Below are 17,023 nucleotides of genomic sequence, written 5' to 3'. Positions count from 1 at the left end.
GGAACACAAATTAAGATATTTTTGATGAGATCTGAAAAAGGTAGTAAGAACATCTTTAAAATGGTCCATGTGACATCAGCGGTTCAACCATAATTTTACAAAGCTACGAGAATACTTTTTGTGCGCAAAGAAAACAATAACGACTTTATTTAACAATTCGTCTCCTCTACATCACCCTATAGCGCCATTTTGGAGAGTATCACATACGTAAACAACGTATGCAAAGTATGTACGTGGATAAGTTGTTTACGTTCAGATAAAAACGTAAACAACGTATCCGTGTATGGTGCTGCTGACACAGAACAGCATACGTTGTTTACGTATGTGATACTCTCCAAAATGCCGCTAGAGGGTGACACTGAGGGAACGAATTGTTAAAGTCGTTATTTTTGTTTTCTTTGCGCACAAAATGTATTCTCGTAGCTTTGTAAAATTACGGTTGAACCACTGATGTCACATGGATTATTTTAAAGATCTCCTTGTTTCTGAGCCTTTATCTTGTTTGGATCCTTGCTGTCTATGGAGGGTCAGAGAGCTCTCGGAATGCATCAAAAATATCTTAATTTGTGTTCCGAAGATGAACGAAGGTCTTACAGGTTTGGAACGACATAAGTGTGAGTAATTAATGACAATTTTAATTTTTGGGTGAACTATCCCTTTAAAAACGCCGCGATTGCTGCCATTCATATATTTTTCATGATAGCCAACATTTCAGCCTTGAGTGTAATGCAGCTCGCGTTCTTGCACGCATCTGTTTTTAATGCGTCTTGACTGTCGTACAGTCTGACATTAATGACAACTGAGATCCCACAGTGTGACATGATCATCATGTGTCTGACAAGTAACAATCGTAAAGGACTATTAAAAAAATCGCACAGTGTGCACCCGGCTTTACACGTGTTGCGCGTGGGTGAGCTAAAATGGAAATAACCTTGGGTTTCACTTGTTTTGGATTTAAAAAATCCTGATAGATGATATAGTAGGCGAAAAACAGTATGTGAAGTGAGTAGTATGTATGAATTTACAGACAGTATACACAAGTGCCCAGGTGACCTGCTACTTCAGGCGTGATTCTGAAGTGTGCATCCAATGGACACTTTTCTGTGCCATAAGGCCACAGGAGAGGAGTTGTGAATGGTAGTGAAGCAACGCAACTGCTGGTAGGTCACATGACAATGACAATATGATGAATGTAGTATATCCAAATTACATTAATTCTACATTGCACTTTTTTCATGGTCGCAAAGTAATTACGTATTCAAAAGTACCCACTCGGAGAGTATGTGAAACAGCCAACGTCTAGCTGCTACTGCCACACAAAATCACGTCAGAGGAGATGACAGGTGAAAGGGAGATACTCTACCCGCACCTGAACAAAGTTTGCTTGCCAGTGTGGGCGGTTTTTTGGATTCCATAAAAATCTGTATTTCGAGTGTGATTCATTTAAGTTGAAGATGAATAGACATCGCAATTAAATCGTTATCGTGAATTCTTTTGGCCACGATAATTGTGTAGTGAAAATGTGATATTGTGACAGCCATTATAAGAATTACATTATTTAAATTGGAATATTTTTGCATTTATTTTTAACAATTATTATATATTTTCAAATATGAATTTTTGTGAGATTCAAGAAAAAGTAAACATCAATACAAGGACATTAAAATCAGAAATAAGGAGTGTAGTGAAATTAAATATATTAAACATTTAACAAAAATTAAATGTCAGGCTCAGGAAAATAAAATTGGAAAAGAGTGTAGTGAAAATCTGAAATTGTGACAGCCCTAATAAGAATTACTTTATTTATTTAGTAATTATATCATTTATTTAAATATGACACATACATTTAACAAAAGTGTAATGTTTATGTCAGGACAATAGAATCAGAAAAGAGGAGTCTGCAGTAAAAATGATTTATTCTTTTAAACATTCAGAAGTCTGCAGTAAATTAATGCGATTACACTGTTTTAGTTTACAAAACTCAATTACTCCACCGGCCTCGCTCCGTTCCCACGGCTCTCGGCCCCGCCCCCACTCGTCACAGTCTTTGTTCCCATGTCAGTGTGAGGCATTTCATCTGGTCATATCACACATGGGTAAAGCTCCAGGAGGTAAAATCTAAGGCACTTTGTTGTGGCTCTTCACAATGATATGCTGTATCTTTCAGCTTTCTAAAAGTCACTTTGGAGTTAGGCATTTTAACAACAGTTATGTAGTAAAAATCTCAAGTCTGTTAACATACACTCATTATTATCTTTTCAGGCTCCAAAAGTATTGTAGTGGTTTAAGTCTATAGCAGGGGTGGCGAACTCCGGTCCTGTAGAGTTCAGCTCCAACCCTAATAAAACTCACCTGCCTGTAGCTTCCTAGTAACCCTTCAGACCTTGATTAGCTTGTTCAGGTGTGTTTGATCAGGGTTAAGCCAAAACTCTGCAGGGCTGCGGCTCTCCAGGACCGACGTTCGCCACCCCCGGTCTATAGTGTCAAAACCAGACAGTGGAGTTTCATCTTTCATCCTGTTGGCTTAAGTGGTTGTTTTTTTTGAACTGGTTAAATTGGGAGTGCACATATTGCATTTTGTCACCTGTACGCTACCATCAAATCAGAATAACAAATTTAAATAATTCTCTCTCACGGTCTCATCTATTGCATATCAGATATTCCGCTTGTCATTGTGAAGACAGCTTGCTACCAAATTGAAGAAACCCATTCAAAAGCATGTAAATGTAAATGTAAAAACTGTCTAAATACTAGCAGAACAAATCTGAGTGGGTTCTGTTGCATCGTGGTAACACTGGGTGCGGTCACAGGTTAGAAGACCAGGTAGGTTCAGACTACCTTCTCTTCTTTATCTCAAAGGGATATCCTGCCTTCTTCAAAAGCATTGTACAGCTCCTCGGTCACAAGCTCGTAACGGCCTGCTCTGGAGTTCAGAAAGTAGATCTGGTCAGTTGTGAGCCGTGGATCGTATCCTTCCCTTTGCAATCTGGTCTTTTGAATTTTAAATGTTCCTGTGAATAGTTAAGAGTAGGAAATCAGCTCGCAGCATGCATATTCATATTTTAGAAAAGGATGATTTAATTTTTTTAGATTAAGCATCATTTTAAACAAACAGCCATTGTACACAGCCAGGTAGATAAAAAAGAAATTCAAGACCTAATCTAGCTCTAATAAAGATTATAAAACCCTAATCTAACCCTAGTAAACATGATAATATTTAGGTTTCATAAAAAATTAAAAAAAAAAAAGTAAATATATTTTATTTAAATAATATGACCTATACATTTCTTTGTGAGATTCAACAAAAATTAAATGCCCATGGCCGGACAGAAAAATCAGAAATGAGGAATGCAGTGAAAATCTGATATTGTGACAGCCCTAATAATTATAATATTCAATTTAATTTCAAAAATTTGTAAATAAATTTAAATTTGACCCATACATTTATTTTTGAGATTCAACATTCAACAAAACTAAATGTCAAAAATTAGAAATGAGGAGCGTAGTAAAAATCTGATATTGTGACAGCCCTAATAAAAAATAATTATATATTTTATTTAAATATGACCAATACCATTCTCATTTAAAAAGTACAGTAGAAATCTAGTTTAAATAATCAACATAATGCACAATGATATTTAGTAATTTCTTTAAATTTTACCTACGGTAATATGTAGTTATTAAGAGAAACATTTAATTTTTTTTACTAGAATATTTTAATATATGAGAAATGTTATGTGGAGATTTCTGCGAATATTTTTAAATGATGATGAGAAATCGATTCTTTGAAACAGACTGAAGAAAGCAAACATCATCTCTGTCTAAATGCTCTCATATTTACAATTTGTGAGACAGGTTTTCTAAATGAATTGGTTTGAAAGCTTAATAGCTCAATAAAAGCACATTAATCATTGTGATATTCACATTTTATATCGCTTGCAAAACTACAGTACAGTGCATATATGGCATAATACTTAACATATCATCGACTCCAGGCCGTATAGCATCTGGAGATCTTTCCTCACCTGTGGTATCTACACATGGGGAGATGCGTAGAAATATTGGCCGTGCATAAGGAGGAAGAGCTTGCTGAACCTCTTTCAGGAAAGAATTACAGTTGAAGTTTCCCGTTGAGTCAGCAATGGCAGCCATTCCAGCCTTTCCCTCCACACCTATACAAACACACACACACTGTATATGAGGATATCTGACGTATACATTACAGGAATTATGGGTCCTGTGAACTTTAGGACAAAATTGGCTTTATCTGTCTCACCTGGTACGTTTACTCCAAACACTGCTACATCAGTTTGTCCCAACAGGCTGCTCAGTGTTCCCTCCACTTCAGTAGTGGACACGTTCTCACCTTTCCAACGAAACGTGTCACCACTCCGGTCCCGGAAGTACATGTATCCAAGCTCGTCCATAACTAAAACATCACCTAAGAGACACCATACCAACAAACTAAGTTTATTGCGTAGTGCAACAGCCAATTTCATAAGTTTAAATTGTGCTGTAAAAGAAAACCTTGAGGGTGTTGAAGTAAAATAACAATATCTATTGACTAAGAAGAATATAAAAAGTAGACTTCAATATGCTATAAGAATTTGGATAGACCTGTGGTGTTCTGGAAGAATGTTTTATGGATTGATATGACAAACTGGAACTTTTTGGACCCATCAGCGGTATGTCAAGGTGCAAAAAAGGCAAAGCTTATGAGCGGATGAACACAATCATACATGGAGGTCGACTAGTCTTTTTATGGGGTTGCTTTGCTGTTGCAGAAGTGGAAATTTTGACTGTATGAAGGACATCATGGATTCTTGGAAGTATCATGGAAGTATCAAGCCATTTTGGCAAAAATTAAGATGCTTTTGACTGAAGCTTGATGATAACTGGACTTCCAGCAGGGCAATCACCCCAAACTATACATCCAAATCCACTGGAGCTTCGTTCAAGGATCAGTCATAGAATGTTCACAAATGATGCATCAATGCAACACATATTCACACACGTGTTTTTAGAATTCAGAGTTTTATATATTATTTAAGAAAAAAAACTAAAGTGTATTTTTTTTGTTGCTGAAGCCCCAGTTGGCATACAGGATTTGCCGTTTTCAAAGACATCAATTATATGTTCATGTTACATTTCGGTTGCATTTGTAAATTAATAAAAAATAATAATATCTTAATATCGATCGCAGGCCACAAATTTTATTGCGGCATGTTTTGAGGTATCTGTAAGTACTGTTTAATAAAATACTGAGAATCGTCATGATCAGAATGTCACATCCTATTAGCATATACAGTTGTGCTCAAAAGTTTACATACCCCTTGCACAATGTGCAAAATGTTAATAATTGAAACAAAATAAGAGGAATCATGAAAATTACATGTTATTTTTTATTTAGTACTGTCCTGAATAAGCTATTTCACATAACAGAGGTTTACACATACTCCACAAGACAAAATAATAACTGAATTTATAAAAATGATCCCATTCAAAAGTTTACATACCCTTGGATCTTAATACTGTGTGTCATTTCCTGGATGATCCACGAACCACGACTGTTTTTATTCAGTGTAAACTTTTTAAATTGGATGATCAGGGTAAATTGTACGTATTTTGTCTTCTGGGAAACATGTACGTATTTATGTAGCTTCTGAAGTCCAGTACTAAATGAAAAAATATGATATCATATGTATGTATAAATGTATAGGTACTAAATGTATAAATACCAAATGTAGGTACTAAATGTATAAATATGATAAAAAATATCATCCTGTTCAAAAGTTTACATCCCCCGGCTCTTAATGCATTGTGTTGCCTTCTTGAGCATCAGTAATTGTTTCCACCTTTTGTAATAGTTATGCATGAGTCCCTCAATTGTCTTCAGTGTTAAAAGATGGATCTCAAAATCATACAGCCAATGTTGGAAAGGGTTCAAATATGCAGGAGATGCTGGAAAACCAAAGAATGTGCAGGAGCTGGAGGATTTTTCTGAAGAACAGCAGGCAGTTGAACTGCTCAGGACCAACAAGGGACTCATGAACAACTCTCACAAAATATAAAAACAGTCGTGGATCACCCAGGAAATGACACACAGTATTAAGATCTGTGAACTTTTGAATGGGGTCATTTTTATAAATTCAGTTATTATTTTGTCTTGTGGAGTATATGTAAACATCTGTTATGTGAAATAGCTTATTCAGGACAGTACTAACTAAAAAATAACATGACATTTTCATGATCCCTCTTATTTTGTTTCAATTATTAACATTTTGCACATTCTGCAAGGGGTATGTAAACTTATGAGCACAACTGTATACATTTAAATTATTATTTTTCATTTCACCTTCCACAGCGGTAACTTTCACACTGTTAGAAACTTCTAGACACTGGCACTTCTTTGCAGTGTGTTACAGGTGCACCTGACAGATATGCAGAGTCGTTTTTCTTGAATACATTGTAGGCGATCTTCTTCCTGGTGGCATCCTGACTAGCGTACCCATCAAACCGACGCAAAGGATCCTCCTGATTAATTCTCCCCACCAACAGCCCAGGCTCTCCTGTGAGTGGAATTCAATACATGAAGAGAAAAACCTATGATAACAGCAAATCTGAGGGAGCAAAATGACTGCTGATTATTTTCTAGTCTGATGCAGTCAAATAATAACCCTTTTAACTTGATAAGTGTGCTTACTGTTTTTTTTTTTAAACAAATGAAAATAAATGGCATTTGGAAAAAATTAAATGGCATTTAATTTGACATTTTATGTAACGCAATGACATTATATAATCATTTTTTCACATATTTATTTGTTTTTTTGTGCAAAAAACTTTATTAACATTATAAGAAAACCTCAAGGAACATATTAAAATAATTAAAAAAAAAATCCATGTCATGACCCATTTGAAGTGTCCAAATATGTTTTGAGCCCACCGTATATCAGACTTCTATTACAAAGATTAGATCTAAAATTATGTGAAACCTATTTCTTTAACTTATATTTGGGAAACTATAAATCAAAGAGTACTTGGCTGTGAACGCACCAGGTCGGCAAGTCACACACAGTCCCTGCTTGTCCCGAACCAGTTCCATGGTTTCCTCATTCACTTTCAGCAGTCGGATGGGGTACACGTTTGGCAGAATGCGACTGTTAAAACCACAAGCTCCAACCTGCAGCGTTCAGAGTGAGTTTTTACTATTCAGTTACCTGTTACAACTGATAATTGCATATTCAACGTTCTAAGAACAACACTGATACTTGACCTTGCCATCCATATTGGCAATGCTGCAGTTGCACTCGGTGGCTCCATAGAACTCGCCGATCTGTTTTACTCCGAAACGCTCCATAAAAGCCTCCCACACGCTCGGCCGCAGCCCATTTCCCACGGCTAAACGCACACGGTGCTGTCGCTCAGAGGGGCGCACAGGCTGAGACAGCAAGTAACGGCAAATCTCGCCTATGTACTGCACAACCTGCAAGAAAAGGAGAAAAAAAATGGATGTATTATTTAAAAGAACATTAAAAATGCAATTCATTCAAACAATTACTTGTTTTTCCTTATGTTTTCTACTCTATATTACAATACATTTTGATATTTTTTAGGGCATTATATAAAGTCATAAAATCTCACTTTCCACAACCTTCACCCTCTCTGTTCCTCTCTGGTGGAATAAGCTACCAACCTCCATCCGAACTGCTGACACCATCACATTTTTTAAAAAGCAGCTGAAGACACACCTCTTCCACAAGCCCTTAACCACTCCAACCTTAAACCAATGAACTTCACACACACACACACAAATTATCCTCTTCTTTAGCTTGCTTCCTAATCTAGTTGCCAAATAAACCTGGCATTGAACATTCCGAGTACTGTTAGCTCCTTGACAGATTGCTTTTGGATAAAAGTATCTGCTAAATGCATAAATAACCAACATTCAGGACGCTATTCTGTCATCATGTGACAAGATAGCCATACAAACGGAACTGGTTGCAAAGAGAGGACCCTTGGAGACCCTTAAAGTCAGTACATCTTTTAAAAATATCATATAGGCTAAATACCATTTTATTTGAGGTTAGTTCAGTTTCAAATGGTATAAACCCAAGAGAAAGATGATTTTTTTTAAAATTCAAAGCAATGTACACTCAAAAGGTGTGTACACTCAGATGTATTTAATGTGTAAAGAAAATGTGACCCTGGACCACAAAAGCAGTCATAAGTAGCACAGGTATATTTGTAGCAATAGCCAAAAATACATTGTATGGGTCAAAATTATCGATTTTTCTTTTATGCCAAAAATCATTAGGATATTAAATAAAGATCATGTTCCATGAAGATATTTAGTAAATTTCCTACCGTAAATATATCAAAACTTAATTTTTGATAAGTAATATGCATTGCTAAGGACTTCGTTTGGATAACTTTAAAGACATTTTTCTATATTTATATTTTTTGGCACCCTCAGATTCCAGATTTTCATATAGTTGTATCTCTGCAAAATATTGTCCTATCCTAACAAACCACACATCAATGGAAAGCTTATTTATTCAGCTGTCAGATGATGTATAAATCTAAATAAAAAAAAAAGACCCTTATGACTGGTTTTGTGGTCCAGGGTCACAAATGAGTCAATTACTGACATACAGAAAGCATATAGAGCTATAAACTTACTTTGGATAAATCATTTGGTCTTTGAAGAATCTTATGAGAAACGTTTGGGTTCAAAATATTTGAAATCTTTAACTTTTAATTGCAAACATTCACTGTAAAAAAATTATAATGAAATTTATGGGGGAAAAAAAACTATCAACAACATGTAAAAGTTTTACAGACTGAACTTAAATTTACAGTTAAACACAGTGTATTTCATTAACTGAAATAATGTTAATGTACCAAATTACTAAATTTTGATTTTTATGCTGACAACCACCTTAAAAACACAGGTGGTAATCAGAAAGACACATGATTAAAGTTCATTACAAGTAGCTTTTTTACAAGCTGAGATAAATACAAAAATACAAAACACCATCATAGCAACATGACACTGAAATAACACAGTAAACATTATTGTAACTTTTCTTTTATGCCAAAAATCATTAGGATATTAAGTAAAGATCATGTTCCATGAAGATATTTAGTAAATTTCCTACCGTAAATATATCAAAACTTAATTTTTGATAAGTAATATGCATTGCTAAGGACTTCGTTTGGATAACTTTAAAGACATTTTTCTATATTTATATTTTTTGGCACCCTCAGATTCCAGATTTTCATATAGTTGTATCTCTGCAAAATATTGTCCTATCCTAACAAACCACACATCAATGGAAAGCTTATTTATTCAGCTGTCAGATGATGTATAAATCTAAATTTTGAAAAATTGACCCTTATGACTGGTTTTGTGGTACTGGGCCACAAATATGAATTTCTCATTTCTCAAATCTTTGTTGGAAATGGTATAAAGATTTTTTTAAAACTATATGTAAATAGTGAAAATGTTACAAACTGTTTAAAATGATCATATTCATAATATTGGGCATTCTTATTTGTCATTAATAACCATAATAAAAGTGACTTACAGTGCAGTTATGTTTGATGCAGTCTTCCCAGAAGCGACTTGCAGAGAACTTCTTCTTGACCACCACAGTTATACCGTGAATCAGACACTGGCCCACCCCCATAATATTACCTGTAAAAGAGTAAATTCAACAGACGCACAGCATGTGTTGAGCTGTTTGTACAATCTGCAACAGTTTGTTTGAAACCAACAACCTCTAACAGCTTATGACATATTCATCAAAGACAAGGAGCCTATAATGTCAGCAGCTGATCAGAAGCAACATGTCTGTCATATGTACAATATACCTGCTGAATGGTAGAGGGGTAAACAGTCATAGATGATGTCATCTGGCCGCATTCGAAAAGAATGGTACCCGAAAGAAGCAATCCTGTAATATCTTGGAAATAGAAGCAGTTTATGAAAACTCATTTAAAAAATGGGCCTAAAAGTATTTCTCTCTGAGATTTATGAATGTGATGTGGCTGCGAGCAGGTTACCGACTGTGCACCACTATGGCAGCTTTAGGGAGTCCTGTGGTGCCAGAAGTGTAGATATAGAACAAACGATCTGTGACAGAAAGGAGGAAAAAAATGGATAAAAATGAATAAATGCAGATGTAATGTAAATATAAAACAGTGATGAGACATGGGTGATGCTTAGACTACTAGTTTACTGCTAACAGTCTAGTGCGCAGGATATACAGTTTACTGTATGTTTAAAAACGTAAACATAAATGATGAACATCTCATAATATATTTGCTTAATTCAGTAAGTTCCATCGTTTAATAATCACAGAATTAAATGTATCAACATGTCTTATCTATTAGCAGTCTGGTTAAATAATATTGACTTATTACCTAATTTACTTATTATAAAAGCAATAGCACATTATCTTTTGCTGTAGAATTAGAAATTTGATTGACAATCGTGGAATTTCACTGCTATTAGTATCAACTACTGAAATTTTGGTACTGTAACATGCCATGCGTATTGATATTGAATTTTGCATCGGCTATGCTGAACATAGTGCAATTATGCTATTCCAAGATTTTTAAATTCTGAAACATTCTAAATGATTCTATTCTGAGATTTTTAAATTCTGAAACATTCTAAATGATTCTATTCTGAGATTTTTAAATTCTGAAACATTCTAAAATTATGCTACAGTAGTCAACATTTGAAGTGGATCAAAACCTTTCATCAAAGTTGTCCTAAAACCAAAACAATACCTGTTCTTGTCTTAGGACAACTTTGATGAACTTTTTTGATCCACTTCAAATGCTGACTACTGTATTCTGACATTCAAATATTTCTTTCTCTGTATTTTCTGTCTGACTCTCTCACGCAGACACTTTCTGTCTGCCTTTCTCACGCAGACAATTGTCTTCAATTAGATTATTTTCTCGTATCATCAAAAGAGCTCTTGAAAGAATTGAGGACTACTTCAGACGAGTGGATACATTTATTTGAGGTAATAGATCTCTGTGACTTGCAAATTAAAAATCTAATTAATATGCTACTCAAGCTTGTGACTGATTCGGGCTTTTACGCAAAGAAACCAATACCTCTGCCAGCAGCACATTCTGAAGTGGTCTTATAACGACTTGTGTAATCCACCATATTTTGTAATGAATAGAGGGCAAATGCAGTCTTGGAGAACTGGAATACTTTTTTATTGGAAGGGAGGACATCAGAAATATACTTTACATACTAATAACCGACAATAAACACAACTAGCCACCAGGATAAGCAGATAATGTTTATACATGATTCTAATACCGTCTGTCCACCGTAACGGCTTTAAACTAATTGTCTAGAAGTTTCTAACTTACCTCCATAAAAACTTTAATAATGGCCCACAACAGAAATTTTGCTTCAAAACTGCAGCAGCAGAGAATGTAAAAGCACAAGACATGAAATAAATGTAACACTCCAGTGCGCTGATAGTCAAAGTAATGTGCACATAAAGATGATAATAATGCCACCTGATCCATTCATCAGACGGTTCATTTGAATGAACCTCTACAGTAGGAGTGTCAAACTCATTTTAATTGTGCATGCTGCTTTTTAAAAGGGGAATAACTTGGTGTTCTTATAGGATAAAAAGATGTGGGTTTACATGCAACAGAAAAAATTATTCTGTAGCTAAAAAATAATATTTTGAATACATCATACCCATTTACAGGGGCCATGAATTGTTTTGTTTTTTTATTATTATTTTATAATATTCCCTGAGGTCCACTTATAATATTGGCACATCAAATGCAGTCATAATTGAAAATAAATAGCCTTTTTACCCTGTTTTTGACCCTCTGGTTTGAACACAATGCAATGTAAATATGAGATTACTTTTGCAGACGGTTTCAATGATTATAACAGGAGCTTTGGTGAGAGCAGAACTCACACTGAACTGAAGTGATTGACAGCTCCAGTCTATATCAGCTATTGTTCTTATTTTAACAGCATTGACATACATTATATATTTTTTGTTAATATTTTGAACTAGATTTTAATTTGACATTTTCTGTTTGCGTTTTCATTTTAGTTCAAGTATTAGTAACTTTGTTGCGTTTTGTCATTTTTATTAGTTGTTTTTAAATATGCCTATATGTTTTTTTATTAAGTTTTAGTTATTTTAGTACTTGTGAATTTGACTTTAGTACAATGCAAATATGAATATTCAGTTAATGGCTTGATTTTGCATGATGAATAAACCAAAATTCATTTATTTTACTTATCAATACCTTACATATCAAAACAATTTATCACTGGCCATGCTTTAGAATTAACATGCTTACTTATGTGTTGCAGCATTACAGTCCTGTCCATTTTTTTCAATAAAAGTGCGTTTTTAAAGCTTGCGTTCAAAGCATGCAAAGACAATGTTCTTCCACACCTAAACACTGTGCAACATTTGGAAAATCTATATCTAAATCTATATTTATTCCAAGTGACCCTGTCGTGATCCAAACATGTCTTCTGTGTCTGTGCAGGCAGTCTTGTCCTGATGTATTCATCTCTACTACATAATTAAATCCTTGTAGTAGAAAATGAGTCAGCTTGGTTTCAATAAAAGCTGTTTTTGGACTAACAAGGAAGTTTTGAGTTACTTGCTATATGTTTTTGAGGAAAACTTGATTTATCAATTCATCATGACCCTTTTAATAAATGAAACATCTTTTTTCCTAAAATCATTCCAGACTCCTCCACAAGCCATATCCGATCCATTACCCATGTGTTCGACAACTACAGCCAAAATGCTGTAATGCTGTAAAACTCACCGTTGAAGCCCTTGGACACGGCACAGGGTGGTGGGTTTCGAGGGGCAGATGCCAGAATGGAGTCAAGGGGGTGACATTTCAGAGCGGCCATCTGGTCTGGTCTGAGGTCTCCCGTGCTGAACCGCACCATGCTCTCACTCAAAGAGGAGCTCACTTCAGACACAGCTACATACACACAGGGAGGCACGTGCAATTAATTAGTTGCATGATCCAGGTAAAAGTTAGAGAGAAGGTCTTAGGCTCACCGTCTACTAGCTCTGCTCCGAAAACCAGCGCTCGGGATGCTGACACCCCCATGCAGTGCAGGAGCGAATCACGTCGGAGGTTAAAGTTGATGAGCGCGGCTTCTACGCCTACTTTGGCCAGGCCCAGCCAGAGCGCCACTTGGAGCGGCCGGCTCTCCATGAATAGCGCCACCACATCTCCTGCGGTCCAGCCCTGGCTCAGGGCCCAGTGGGCCACAGCATTGGAGATCTGATCTAACTGGGAGAAAGTCCACGTTTCCCCAGTGGCTTCATACACAAGCGCAGGCTTGTCTGGGTGCCGAACCACGGTTTGTGCAAAGATGGAGGGTATGGTGTTTCGGTTTCGAATATGATGCCATAGTGCCAGTTTAACCCTCAGCAGCACGTAAAGACCGCTGATGGACAAGAGGAGGAGAAATCGGTTATTCAAGCCTGCTGAAAATAATACAGTGAAGCGTTAGTCATTTAAGTTGCTATACACTTGTATAATATTCACATCTTTCATAGCTCTCATCTGAAGTCACCATTAATAAATGTCATTAAAGGTTCGGTCACATTTTGGCAAATTTTTGCAGCCGAAATCCAGTCATTTCAATAGGAATCCACACGACTGAGAATTTTGTGTGAGGATGAAAGATTTCCCCATGCTTATTTCACAACAGGTTCAACAGGATTATGTTAATGTGAACACACACTGACAGCAGTTCTTTGGTTTCATCACCAAATTTGCACTGATTTGCCAACCTCTTAAAGCTGGCACAAAACAGACATCGCGACAGGAAGAGAAAGTTATTATGCATAGATGTTATGCATTAAAAAAATGCATGGATGAACTGTTTACAACAAGACCAGTGACATGCATTAAATAAATGGATAGGGTCTATTTTGATTGCATGCCGATGTTTAATTTCAAAGTTTCATGGAAAAAACGGTTACATACAGGTTTGGTAGATGATGAGTAAATTATGATAGCATTCTTTTTTTTTTTTTTTGATGTTTCCTTAAAGTTGGAATGAAATAGAAGTAGCAAGTCTACCAACAGATATTTTCTTCCATATTGTGACACACATCCAAGTAAAATGGGTTATTTTATTTTATTTTATTTTTTATTCATCGGTTTCTAAGGCAGATTTGAATGCGAGCTTGCTGTTGATTGTAAGTAAGGGTTGGAGTTTAAGTGGACAAATTATTGGAGAAGTCCTGCATGAGTCTCCAGAGAGAAGTCTCTCATTTCACCAGAAGATGAAGAAATTTGAGAAGGGTCTGGCTGCAGACATGCACTTGCATTTTCAGACTTGCACTCTCAGACTTGCACTCTCAGACACCTGCACTTCCGCGAGTGACGTCACTTGCAGTCTTTTTTTAAAAAAATGTATTTAATTTATTAATTATTATTTTTAAATTGAATCTATTAACATTTTACACAAGTAGCCAGGTGGTGAAGACAAGAAAAAAATGAACTAAATCACGAAGTCACTTGCAATCGCCGCTTGCACTCTCAGCTACTTGCAACCCACACGAATCGTGCGTGCTGCCAATGGAGACAAGACGCTGTGGTGGTTAAATGATTAAAACTAATTTAGTACTATAACATACAGGGACCACCACAGCGTCTTGTCTCCATTGGCAACACGCACGATTCGTGTGGGTTGCAAGTAGCTGAGAGTGCAAGCGGCGATTGCAAGTGACTTCGTGATTTAGTTAATTTTTTTCTTGTCTTCACCACCTGGCTACTTGTGTAAAATGTTGAGAGATTCAATAAAAAAAATTATCAATTAAATAAAATAAAAAAAGACTGCAAGTGACGTCACTCGTGGAAGTGCAGGTGTCTGAGAGTGCAAGTCTGAGAGTGCAAGTCTGAAAATGCAAGTGCATGTCTGCAACCAGACCCTATTGAGAAATTTTGTTCAGTACATAGGCAAAAAAAAAAAAAAAATTCTAAAAATGAAACATACACAGATGATTTGATCACAATGCATTCAGAAAATAGATAGGGTACATTTCCATTTCATGCCGACCTTAAAATAACTTCTGCTAAAAAACAAACAAAAAAACAGCTAAAACCAGCATATGCTAGTTGTCTGGTCTTTGCTGGTTTAAGCTGGTCTGCCAGCCTGGCCAAGCTGGGTTTTACTGATAGTGGTCTCCCAGCCTGACCAGCTAAAGAAGTGGCTAAAACCCCTCTAAAACCAGCCTGCAAACCATTTCTGACCACGCTGGAAGACCACATAAAAACAAGCAACCAGCTTAGGTTTTTTTTTTTTTCCCAGCAGGGCAGAATTTGTAGTTGATGTGACATCCAAAATATCAGCCACTCACATGATGTCCCTTTTAGCCGTACGAACCACCACATACAGGTACCGCCAGCCTCCTGTTCCTAAGTAAACACCCAAACCTGCTGCGAGGCTCCAGGACCAGGATGCCCCAAACAGACGGAGCAGGCCCAGGGAACCCAAGGACAGGGAGCCACTCGCCACATAGTGCATCCTGAAACAGGTCCATGCTGTACATCACTTTTCAGTCACAAACACAGCAGGTCTCCACTTTGGTATTCAGAGAACACGTGTGAAACATGTGTCCACTGATTGTTTATGGTGGTATCATAAAGCAATAACACAGTCATGAAAGCTTACCTATGGTAGAGAGCTATACAGTTCAGTCAGCCCTGATCTGTCAAGACATGGGACGACCTTGCAGTGCAGTTATAGCGGCTGAGTGACCACAGTTATGTCTAAACTACTGACCCCTATGAAAATAACACGAGCGACCGAGAACACAGAGGGGGGGAAAACTTGCTACGATAATCTGTTACATTCAGAAGTACACTATTCTGTAAGTATCTTCACTTCGTGTGCAGCACCTTTTTGACAAACTATGTGTTTACTAACAAGCACTGGCTGTTAGGAGCAACATGAAGCCGGAGTTGGTGAGAGAGCTGTTCAAAATGGCTGAAAGGAGAGTGTTTTCACAATAAAAGCGTGGAACTCGTCGAGTCATTAATGAACGGATAGTTTGTTGTTTATGATGTTATTTACAATTTTTATTTATGAAACACACACGCGCCATTTTTTAAAACTTTATAAAAAAAATCAAGACAACTTTTTTTTAATCAACAGAATTTAACGTTGTATGAATAGACATCGACATCACTGTAACTTTCATGCACAAACTTTTGTGACAATAAATAACAGGTTTACTGCTAAAGTAATTGCACCCGTTAAAAAAGTAAACATTCACTAAGTACCAAAGTAGAAAATATGATAACAATATAATAATAATTATAATTATAATTATATAGTAAATATATTGTAAACGTTTTTTTTTATTTTTTAAAGCAGCATATTATTTAAAAAATCATATAAATGTAGATGTTTTACGCTGACATTTTTGTGGGGCCTTTGATGAGTGATTATAAAATTGCAGATGTTTCACGAGCTGTAGTGCCAATAAGGTTGTAGCATACTTATACTTCCCCACTGAGATGAATGGGATTTTTTTATTTTTTACATTTTATTTATTTATTTTGTTATAACTATTTTGATGGTTACTATACACATTTTTGTAAACTGTAAGGTCAACCCTTGTGAAAAAAAAAGTAGGCTACACTTCAGCATATTTCTTACGAAGTGTAGGCCTACTTATTATGGAAATAATAAGCTACTATAAAAGAATAACAAGTTTTTATTAATAAATCATTTATAAAAAATAATAAAACATAATGATGTAAAATGTACTTTAAAGTAAAAACCTGACATTATTACAAAATGCACATTTTAAAGATGTATTTTAGGGCTGCCCGGATTTTTCTGGTCGACTAGTAGTCGTTAATTTTAAGCATTGGTCGACTAATCGCACGTTCATTATAATAAGCCATTTAAATCATTATAATGAGCCTTTAATTGCCTACAAAGCCTAATAAACGCTCAAGC

At 35.9% G+C, this 17,023-nt stretch overlaps 1 protein-coding gene across 1 annotated transcript; it reads right to left on the bottom strand.

The window, feature by feature from the left end:
- Positions 1-2,532: 2,532 nt before the first annotated feature.
- LOC107711240 (long-chain fatty acid transport protein 1-like) lies at positions 2,533-16,027 on the bottom strand. Its single transcript, XM_016516189.1, has 13 exons — positions 15,728-16,027; positions 15,414-15,581; positions 13,095-13,489; positions 12,850-13,014; positions 10,066-10,135; positions 9,874-9,965; positions 9,588-9,697; positions 7,274-7,483; positions 7,054-7,180; positions 6,432-6,569; positions 4,277-4,441; positions 4,026-4,172; positions 2,533-3,011 (listed from the first exon to the last, which is right to left on the bottom strand). Exons 2-13 carry the CDS (start codon positions 15,578-15,580, stop codon positions 2,854-2,856), a joined length of 1,944 nt encoding a protein of 647 aa, XP_016371675.1. The 5' UTR covers position 15,581; positions 15,728-16,027; the 3' UTR covers positions 2,533-2,853.
- Between the last annotated feature and the right edge of the window lie 996 nt (positions 16,028-17,023).

The sequence above is a fragment of the Sinocyclocheilus rhinocerous genome, unplaced genomic scaffold (assembly GCF_001515625.1).
Source record: "Sinocyclocheilus rhinocerous isolate Xijiao unplaced genomic scaffold, SAMN03320098_v1.1 scaffold115, whole genome shotgun sequence".
NCBI classification, from domain to species: domain Eukaryota; kingdom Metazoa; phylum Chordata; class Actinopteri; order Cypriniformes; family Cyprinidae; genus Sinocyclocheilus; species Sinocyclocheilus rhinocerous.
This window is presented reverse-complemented; position numbering and strand designations above follow the sequence as displayed.